General features: G+C 55.4%; 1 protein-coding gene across 1 annotated transcript; it reads right to left on the reverse strand.

Annotated features, from left to right (window-relative positions):
• Positions 1–4867: 4867 nt before the first annotated feature.
• Positions 4868–10630, reverse strand: LOC133339349 (zinc finger protein 239-like). The gene is made up of 2 exons (XM_061547476.1): positions 10578–10630; positions 4868–7154 (listed from the first exon to the last, which is right to left on the reverse strand). Exon 2 carries the CDS (start codon positions 7132–7134, stop codon positions 5971–5973), a length of 1164 nt encoding a protein of 387 aa, XP_061403460.1. The 5' UTR covers positions 7135–7154; positions 10578–10630; the 3' UTR covers positions 4868–5970.
• Between the last annotated feature and the right edge of the window lie 690 nt (positions 10631–11320).

An 11320-nucleotide genomic window follows, 5' to 3' on the forward strand; every position in this document is an offset into this window, starting at 1 on the left:
AAAGAGACCCATACTCATGGAGACCCACAGAGACCCATACTCATAGAGACCCACAGAGACCCATTCTCATAGAGATCCACAGAGACCCATACTCATAGAGACCCATACTCATAGAGACCCACAGAGACCCGTGCTCATATAGACCCATAGAGACCCAAACTCATAAATACCCACAGAGACCCATATACATAGAGACCCACAGAGACCGATACTCAGAGACACACAGAGCCCCATACTCATAGAGAATCATACTTATAGAGACCCATATTCACGGAGACCCACAGAGACTTGTGCTCATACAGACCCATACTCATAGAGACCCACAGAGACCCATACTCATAGAGACCCATACTTAGAGACCCACATAGACCCATACACAGAGACGCACGTAGACCATACTCAGAGACCCATAGAGACCCATACACATAGAGACCCACAGAGACCCATACTCACAGAGACCCACAGAGACATATACTCATAGAGACCCACAGAGACCCATACTCATAAAGACCCACAGAGACCCATACTTAGAGACCCAAACACATAGAGACCCACAGAGACCCATACTCATAGAGACTCACAGATACCCATACTCATAGAGACCCACAGAGACCCATTCTCATAGAGACCCACAGAGACCCGTGCTCATAGAGACACACAGAGACCCATACACATAGAGACCCACAGAGACCCATACTCATAGATCCACAGAGCCCCATTCTCATAGAGACCCATACTCATAGAGAATCACAGAGACCCATACTCAGAGACCCAAAATTATAGAGACCCAAATTTATAGAGACCCAAACTCACGGAGACCCATTCTCACGGAGACCCATTCTCAGAGACCCACAGAGACCCATACACATAGAGACCCACGAAGACCCATACTCATAGAGAAGCATACTTATAGAGACCCATATAGACCCACACTAATAGAGACCCACAGAGCCCCATAATCATAGACCCACAGAGCCCCATTCTCAGAGACCCAACATTATAGAGATCCATATTCACGGAGACTCACAGAGACTTGTGCTCATACAGACCCATACTCAAAGAGAATCACAGAGACCCATACTCATAGAGACCCACAGAGACTCATACTCATAGTTGGAGGCAGTCGCCCTCCAACAACGGAGGGCGGAGGAGCGACGCTCACAACAACGAGCGGAGCGCCGGAGGGCTAAAGCACAGCAAGTTGGCACAGTAGGGGGCAACAGGTGGTGCATCAGCCAGTCATCTCACTCACCTCAGTCAGTCGACCCGTGGCACCTGCTGGGTCTGCCCCGTGACCTCCTGCCAGCGGGCGTTCGACACTTCACGTGGCCTCACGGTGCACATGGCCTGGCACAAGCGTCGTGGTGACGTCACCGCCACTTAGTGTCTGTGTGAGTGTCTGTGTCTCTGCGTGTCTGTGTGGGGAGCGGTGGTGTAGTGGTTAGCGCTATGCTGTGCGACGTGACGATTATCTGAACCACCATGAGTGACGATTATCTGAACCGGTCCTGGGCCTTCACTAGGTTGACTCAGCCTCAAATGAGTACATGGTTCAGTGTGTAAACATCGCCACTAGGGAAACAAAGCCGACCGGGCGTAATGTTGGCCACCCAACCCCTCGTGTGCCAAAGTGCCGGCCTTGATAGGTGCTACTCGCTAACAGCACCTGCCCCGACAGCCTGTTAAGGCTATACGGGGGATCTTTATCTTTGTGCGTGCCACAGCGCAGGCCTTCATAGACGCTGCTGCTGCTACTCGCTACTACTACTACCACCGCCTTTGCCCCAACAGGTTAACTTCTATGCAAATTTTCCAGCACTGCAGCAGTTTAAAAAAATGGGTAAAAAAAATACCCAAACCACACGAGCCAAACCGCTGAGTTGTAGGCCTTTTGGCGTCATCTGGTCCAACACCAATGGAGACTAGGCTCTAAGGAAAGCTGTCTCGGGTGTGGACCAATCAACTTCAAGGACAGTGCATATCATTACCATTATCAGAGTTGTTTCTTTTTGTTTGCATTTTGACTGCTTGTGTTGTGGTTATTGCAAACATGATGCCTTGTATAAAGGTGTCAGTTTTGTACCAGTTGAAAGGGTAAAAACCTACTACTACAGTGCCTCTTACTCTTAGTGTCTCTGAGTCAGCCACTACACTTGTGTAGTGTTGTGGATTCCGGAGACGTCGGACACAAGTCTTGGAGGCAACACTATTGATTCAACACAATGTCCGGCAGTGCAACCCGGCACACTCAGGGCAACGGCCCTTCCATTACCCTTGCCTAGGGAGGTACTGCCTCCGGGCTAACTCAGCCGATACGGGACTGCTACTCTAGGTCCTCCGGCTATGGGTGCCTAGGGGAGGCTACTCTAACCAGATCTAGCTAGGGAGCCTGGTTCCGACCACTGGGCCGCTCAGACCCGGCCCTTACAAGTGTAACGGCGTAAGTAGTGCAGGAGACGGTTGACGGAGGCAACACGTATTTATTTATAACACACAACAGTAACCGTCAGCTATACAGCCTAGGAACACAGCCTACGGCTAGCGTACCTGACACCGACTACGCTCTCAGGTCCTCCGGCTATGTATTTCCTAGGGGAGGCTATCTGACCCGACCTAGCCAGGGTACGGGTCCCAACCACTGGCCCGCTCAGACCCGGCCCTTACAAGGACATCGGGCCGGGGGTTCCTAGGGTCTCACCACTGAGCCACACAGAGTCCCGGCCCTGATAAGGTACCAGGGTCCTAGCTAGCTTGCTCCCTCTTCGTTCTTCACTGGCTCTTCTGCTCCAACGACTGCCTCGAGCTCTCTCGCGCACCGCCTTATATACCCAACTACCCCCCGAGGGGCGGGGCTGTATGCGGACGTTGATGCAGACACCCCACGCACGGACTGTGATGTAGACACCGCAACGTAATGGCTTGCTACACCCCGGTACGTACCACCTGTACACAAGGACATCGGGCCGGGGGTTCCCAGGGTCTCACCACTGAGCCACACAGAGTCCCGGAGCCCTGACAAGGGCAGCGGGTTTCAGGGTCCCAGGGTCCTAGCTAGCTTGCTCCGTCTTCCTTCTTCACTGGCTCTTCTGCTCCAACGACTGCCTCGAGCTCTCTCGCGCACCGCCCTATATACCCAACTGCCCCCCAAGGGGCGGGGCTGTATGCGGACGTCGATGTAGACACCCCACGCACGGACTGTGATGTAGACACCGCAACGTAATGGCTTGCTACACCCCGGTACGTACCACCTCTACACAAGGACATCGGGCCGGGGGTTCCCAGGGTCTCACCACTGAGCCACACAGGGTCCCAGGGTCCTAGCTGACCAGTCTTCGTGCTTCTATCTTCAACTGGCCACGGGCCTGTAGAGGTCCGGCTTATATACACCTCCCCACCCGAGGGGCGGGGTCCCGAGGGATCCTAGGACACCCCACGGCCCCCTCCCTCCTGCTCCGGGGCTCGGGATATTGTGACTGCCCCTGCTGGACTATGTCAGTCCTTACAGGTAAGTGTACACAGTTCGGCATCGCCAGTCAGGCAGTCTACCAGCTGTCCTGACTGGGAACCGTAGTGTTAACTGTTAGGCCGTGTTAATAAACAGAGTGCATCCTACACTTAGTGTCTCTTGAGTCAGTCACTACACTAGTAACGAATTGGCACGTTCTGTTTACGTGACAAACATGATTAATTGGCTGTGTCGGGTGGTGAAGGGTTTAACGACACATTTATCTTTACGTGATCTAACCCAAATAACATCTATATTATGAAAGTACACACAGGTAAATACATAGGTACGTACACACAGGTACACAAAAAGGTACACACACAGGTACACTCACAGGTACAGAGAGGTACACAAACAGGTACACACAGGTACAGACAGGTACACAAATAAGCACACAAAGATCCCCCGTATGTCCTGTAACAAACTTTATCAATGCACAATGTTCTTATACCTCCTGTCGTTTGCTCTCCAACACACACCCAGTGTAGTGCTGTACTAGTAACGAATTGGCATTGTTCCGTTTACGTTACACTAAACCTTCCCGATTGTCTTTGTCGGGTGGTGGCGGGTTTAACGTCACAACCTTTATACTTATGCGATCTAACCCAACAAAAACCTCTATTATGGAAAAAAATGATTAAGAACTTAGCCATTATCTGGCTAGTTATTTTGCCGTTCGGTCTTGGTGTGAGGGTCGCCGCGACCTGGCAGCGCGTTGAAGTTAGTGGCGGTCCCCAGACCCCCCTTTCAATCTGAGCGACAAGTAAGATTTAAATTTCGATTTAAAGCTTTCGTGACTGCAGGGATTCATCTTCTTGGTTCTTTCGGTAAAGTCACGTAGAATGGAAATAGTAAAATAATAAAAATAAAACATAATAAAATAATTCTCACGACGTTTCGGCCACAACGCAAGCAGCCGTCCTCAGGTGGAGAACAGGTCTGTCGAGAAGACAGAGTCTGACTCTGATGATGATGTGGTTGATCCACTATTGCAGATACACAGCCGTGTTGTGACATGGGAGGGTGATGACGATGTGGTTGATCCACTATTGCAGATACGCAGCGGTGTTGTGAAATGGGAAGGTGATGGTGATGTGGTTGATCCACTATTGCAGATACGCAGTGGTGTTGTGAAATGGGAAGGTGATGGTGATGTGGTTGATCCACTATTGCAGATACGCAGTGGTGTTGTGAAATGGGAAGGTGATGGTGATGTGGTTGATCCACTATTGCAGATACGGAGCGGTGTTGTGACGTGGAGGGTGATGATGCGTCCCTGATCCACCCCATGGTGGCTCGTATGTTGTGGAGTTTTCCCCCACCACACTTCTCCGGAGGGGACAGAGCAACACGAAGCAGAGGTCTGTCTGCTCATCGTCGTTTATTTTTACCGCAAGGATTCACAACGGTAGGAAGAGGCGGACCGGCCACGTAAAGCTGGGACTACTTTCTACCCGCCGCAGCGCTCCCCGCCTTTCCTGTAACTGCACGGTGGTCAGAGGTCGCAACCGGGTACCCGATACCCGTACCCTACCCGATACCCGTACCCTACCCGGCTACCCGTACCCGGCCGGGTACGTGTACGGGTAGGCCTTGAGTCACTGGTGAGTAACCGTTTGTCACTCATTTCCCAACGTCTTGTCTCTTCTCACAATTCAAGTTCCTAGAATCAACCCACCAGTGCCTGTAACATGGCTTCATCCCAGAGGTCGCAATCGGGTACCCGATACCCGTACCCTACCCATACCCGGCCGGGTAGGGTACGGGTCCCGTTTGCGACTCTGGTGCGGCCGGGTACGGGTAAGGAATCAAAACCCGTTTGTGACCTCTGACGGTGGTGGGGTCACCGTCCCACTCTCCCTGAAGAGTCCGAACTTCTCCCATCCAGAGACCAACTTCTCCTCCTCCTGCTGTTCACCTGGCAGTCGGATTCCGGAGCCAAATCTTCCTCCTCCCCCTGTTGCCATTTCACCTCCACACCTGGCCGTGTGTATAGTGCTGGGACTACTTTCTTCCACCGCAGCGCCCTTGACTTGTTGTAACGATGGCGGCGATCACCTCGCTCTCCCTCCAGAGTCCGAATTCTTCTCCACCTGCTTGACGATGCCTCCATCGACCTGGAGATCTTGTGTCCTGCAATGGAATCTTCATCATTTTCCCGTGTCACCTCCAACATCTGGGCCATGGCTTGTAAAACTGGCACGAATTTCTTCCACCGCAGTCCCCCCTTGACTTTCCTGTAACTGCACGGTGAGGTTCACCGTCTCTCTCTGCCTCCAGAGTCCGAATTCTTCTTCTCCACGGGCTTGACGATGCCTCCATCTACCTGGAGATCTTGTGTTCCGCAATGGAATCTTCATCATCTTCCCGTTTCACCTCCAATTCCTGGGCCACAGCTTGTACACTGCTACTCCCTTCGGCAGCCCCTCTTGACTTCCTCACAACTGCACAGTGGTGGCATCCCCTCACTCTCCCTCCGAGTCCGAATTCACCTCTTGCTTGACGATGACGCTTTTCACCTGGCAGTCGGATTCCAGAGCCGAATCCTCCTCCTCCTCTTCCCGTTTCACCTCCACTCCGGGCCACGTTTCAAAGCCTCCGTCTTCCCCCGCTTCCCGTTTCACGCGAGGTGGCCGGCTCCTTGCTTCCGTCTCCTCCTCTTCCTCCATCTCCTCCTCCTCAGTCTCCTCCTCAGTCTCCTCCTCCCCCCCCACCACCACCACCGCCGCCGCCGCCGCCGCCGCGGCCTCCTCGCCCTCCCGCGCGTGAGTCTTCCGGTGGGCGTTGCGCGCCGACGAGCGGGCGAACGCCTTGCCGCAGCGCTCGCAAGCGAAGGGCTTCTCTCCCGTGTGCGTCCTAGCGTGCACGCTCAGGTGGGAGGCCTGCGAGAAGGCGCGGCCGCAGCGGGGGCACGCGAACGGTCTCTCCCCCGTGTGCGTCCTCAGGTGGTTCGCGAAGTGCGACGAGCGCGCGAACGCCCGGTCGCAGTGCTCGCAGCGAAACGGCCGGTCTTCCGCGTGCGTCCTCGCGTGGTTGCGGGCGTTGGAGGCCCGGGCGAACGACCGCCCGCACACCCCGCAGTGAAACGGCCGTTCGCCAGTGTGGACGCGCGCGTGGATGCGCAGAGAGGACGCCACGGGGAACGCCTTGCCGCACACGTCGCAACGGAACGGCCTTTCGCCCGTGTGTGTCCTGGCGTGGATCTGCAGGGTGGAGGAGACGGCGAACGACTTGGGGCAGAGGTCGCACGCGAACGGTCTCTCGCCGGTGTGAGTTCTCTTGTGGCTGCGGAGGGCCGACGGCTGCGTGAACCGTCGGTCGCACACGGGGCAAGCGAACGGCCTTTCGCCCGTGTGGGTCCTGGCGTGGATCCGCAGGGTGGAGGAGACGGCGAACGACTTGGGGCAGAGGTCGCACGCGAACGGTCTCTCGCCGGTGTGAGTTCTCTCGTGGCTGCGGAGGGCCGACGGCTGCGTGAACCGCCGGTCGCACACGGGGCAAGCGAACGGCCTTTCGCCCGTGTGGGTCATGCGGTGCTTCTCCATGTGGCTCGCGCGGTCCGTCACGTAGGGGCAGTGGTCGCACTCGTGGCGGTTGCCCGGGGGACGCTCGGCAGGCCTCCGCTCCATGCCCGTGGGTTTTGCGCTACCTGGATGGAAGCAGAATGGAAAAACGGTGGCGAAAGCTATTTTTTTATTTTCTTTCTGCGTAGCTCTCATTCAGTCATCATGACTGGAAGCAGAGCCAGTCCACCGGACCTCCTGAATACCGAACAAGAGCCACATCATATTGTTTGGCAGTCTCCTGCACCGAGTAGAGGACTGTCCACCCCTCATGGTGGCAGGAGCCAGAGCCGGTCCACCGGACCTCCTGAATACCCAAGAGATTCAGGTGACACCTGTCCAGCTCCTGAGAGTGGCAGCCTCTCCTCTGCACCGAGCACTCGGACATTCCACGTGGCCACCCGCAGTGGCTTTTTGCCGTTTCTGGAGGAAAACCGAGGGTAAGGATTCAGTCTCCTGGCTCCGCCAAATGGGGTTTGGCAACAATACGTCATGGACGCCCGTCCCCCCGGGGGCCTCCGGCACAAGCTTTGCTCGATATTTATCCCGCGTTTTTGTGGTACCTGCATTGAAGGTGGAGGGGTTACCAGTCCCCTCGCACCCGTCCAGAGCTGCCATTGGCCAACTGTGATGGCCACAAGTGCCAAGAAGGTGTAGAGCCCAATTTCAAATTGGCCGTTCTCCCCATGGCATTGCTCACCACAGCGATACCATCAACCGAGGAAGTAGGGGGTTGTTTTTGCCCGACACACAAGACTCACACATCGGTCCATCTCTTCTCACCCAGTCACTCACTCACCCACTCAACTCACCCATTCACCCACCCACTCACACACTCACCCCGTCACACATCAGTTTTTCTCTTCTCCAGCCCATGCCGCGCTCGTTTAGCCCCCTCTATCAGTCACTAACTCAGTCACCCATTCATCCACTCGCTCCCCCATTCACCCAACCACACTCACCCACCTACTCACACACTCACCTCACCCACTCACCTCACCCACTCACCTCACCCACTCACCTCAACCACTCACCTCAACCACACACTCACCTCACCCACTCACTTACCCACACACTCACCTCACCCACACATTCATCTCATCCACACACTCACCTCACCCACCCCACACACATTCACCCATCCAATCACCCAACCACACTCACCCACTTACTCATCAGTCTATCTCTTCTCCAGCCAGTACCACTCACCCAACCACCCACTCACCCACCTACTCACACACTCACCTCACCCAAACCACACACACCTAACCCACTCACCTCACTCACCCACCTCAACCACTCATCCACCCACCCACTCATCTCAACCACTCAATTCACCCACCTACTCACCCACCCACTCACTGACTCACCCACACACTCACCGACCCACCCACTCACCCACCCACACACTCACCCATTCACCCACCCACTCACCCATTCACCCACCCACACACTCACCCACTCACCCACACACTCACTCACACACTCACTCACTTACCCAACCACTCACCCACACACTCACTGACCCACACACTCACCCACTCATTCCCTCGCCCACACACTCACCTCACCCAACCACTCACCCACTCACTCCCTCACCCACCCACACACTCACCAACACCCACTCACGGACTCACCCACACACTCACACACCCACTCACCTCACCCACCCACTCACCTCACCCAACCACTCACCCACACACTCACAGACCCACACACTCACCCACTCACTCCCTCACCCACCCACACACTCACCCACTCACTGACACCCACTCACGGACTCACCCACACACTCACTCACCCACTCACCTCACACACCCACCCACTGACCTCACCCACACACCTCACCCACCTACCCACACACTCACACACTCACTCACCTCACCCACCCACTCACCTCACCCACCCACACACTCACCCACACACTCACCCACCCACCCACACACTCACCCACCCACTCACCTCACCCACCCACTCACACACCCACCCACCCACAAACTCACCCACTCACTACCTCGCCCACACACTCACCTCACCCACTCACTCACCCAAACATTCACTCACTTACCCACCCACTCACCCACACACTCACCCACTTACCCACCCACCCACTCACCTCACCCACCCACTCACCTCACCCACCCACCCACCCACTCACCCACCCACTCACCTCACCTCACCCACCTACCCACACACTCACACACTCACTCACCTCACCGACCCACCCACCCACTCACCCACCCACACACTCACCCACCCACACACTCACCCACTCACTCACCTCACCCACCCACCCACTCACCTCACCCACCCACACACTCACCCACCCACACACTCACCCACCCACACACTCACCCATCCACTCACCCACCCACCCACTCACACACCCACCCACTCACCTCACCCACCCACTCACCTCACCCACCCACACACTCACTGACCCACACACGCACTGACTCACTCACTTACCCACCCACTCACCTCACCCACTCACTCACCCAAACACTCACTCACTTACCCACCCACTCACCCAAACACTCACTCACTTACCCACCCACTCACCCACTCACTCACCCACCCACCCACTCACCCACACACACACACCCACTCACCCACACACACACACACCCAACCACCCACACACCCACCCACTCACTACCTCGCCCACACACTCACTCACCCACTCAACCATTTACAGCCAACCGTGCTAATGCGGACTGCGTATTCCAATCGCGCCCGCTCATCCGCACTATGTATTCAAACCGCCCGTACCTATACGCGCTACTTATTCTAAAAGCAACCGCTTATCCTGACTACGAAATACATCGCGATTCCTACCGGGCAAGGGGGGGCGTGAGGTGGCCCACGCCCGCCTCGCCCCCCCCCCGGGGGAGAAATCTAGGCAAGACCGAGGCTTGGGCCTATAAGCCCCTCGGTCTCTACGATTCACGGTGGGACCGCCTCAGCCTGCCGGGGGAGAAATCTAGGCTAGACCGAGGCTTGGGCCTATAAGCCCCTCGGTCTCTACGATTCACGGTGAAACGGCCTCGGCCTCCCGGGGGAGAAATCTAGGCAAGACCGAGGCTTGGGCCTATAAGCCCCTCGGTCTCTACGATTCACGGTGAAACGGCCTCGGCCTCCCGGGGGAGAAATCTAGGCAAGACCGAGGCTTGGGCCTATAAGCCCCTCGGTCTCTACGATTCACGGTGGGACCGCCTCAGCCTCCCGGGGGAGAAATCTAGGCAAGACCGAGGCTTGGGCCTATACGCTGCTCGGTCTCCGCGATTCGCCTCGGTTCGCCTCGGCTTCCCGGGGGCGAAATCTAGGCAAGACCGAGGCTTGGGCCTATAAGCCGCTCGGTCTCCGCGATTCAGGGAGCCACAATCAGTTGGGCGAAGACGCGAGGCTATGAAACAAATCCTCCCCATCTCGGATGAGTAACTTGTTTGTTTGAGTTACAAAAAGACGATCGCTAAATTATTCGAGACGGAGGTTTTTAAAATACTCACAGAAAGCCAAGAACCAAGCCAAAAATAGATTCCAAATAATAAGTGGGCAGTCGGAATCGTTTGCATCGATTCGCGAAACGATTTCTCCGCCATCGGAGTCTGCAGAGAATTGCGGGAAATCGATTCCTTTGAGATTAAATACACAAAGTTTTGGAATCGATGCTCGCGACGATAGCAGCAACAACAAAGGAGGTTTGCCGCAGATAACGATTATTCGAATCGATTCCCTCTGGTGAGGTTTGTGAGGGGGGTGGGGTGGGGTGTGTGGTGGGGGGGGGCACAAGCGTCGTGGTGACGTCACCGCCACTTAGTGGCGAATGGCGGTTGTTGTATGTATGTGTGTCTGTGTGTGTGTGTCTGTGTGTGTCTGCGTGTCTCTGTGTGTGTCTGTGTGTCTCTGTGTGTGTCTGTGTGTCTCTGTGTGTGTGTCTGTGTGTCTCTGTGTGTGTGTCTGTGTGTCTCTGTGTGTGTGTCTGTGTGTCTGTGTGTGTATGTGTGTCTGTGTGTGTCTGTGTGTCTCTGTGTGTCTCTGTGTGTGTCTCTGTGTGTCTTTGTATCTCTTAGAATCTCTGTGTGTCTTTGTGTGCCACAATGTCGGCCTTCATAGTCTCTGCTGATGCAACTCGCTACTACTGACACTGCATTTGCCCTGACAGCCCTGCTAGAGGCTACATGGGGGAGCTTTGTCTAACACGCACATTGCACCAGGAACTCATTTGAGTTCACCATGGTGAAGCCTGGCA

This window comes from Lethenteron reissneri, unplaced genomic scaffold, assembly GCF_015708825.2.
Source record: "Lethenteron reissneri isolate LAM-NWPU_2019-01 unplaced genomic scaffold, ASM1570882v1 scaffold_1846, whole genome shotgun sequence".
NCBI lineage: Eukaryota > Metazoa > Chordata > Hyperoartia > Petromyzontiformes > Petromyzontidae > Lethenteron > Lethenteron reissneri.

Coding starts and splice junctions, on each gene's coding strand:
- LOC133339349 (XM_061547476.1), bottom strand. CDS start 7,134: ATGGAGCGGAGGCCTGCCGAGCGTCCCCCGGGCAACCGCCACGAGTGC.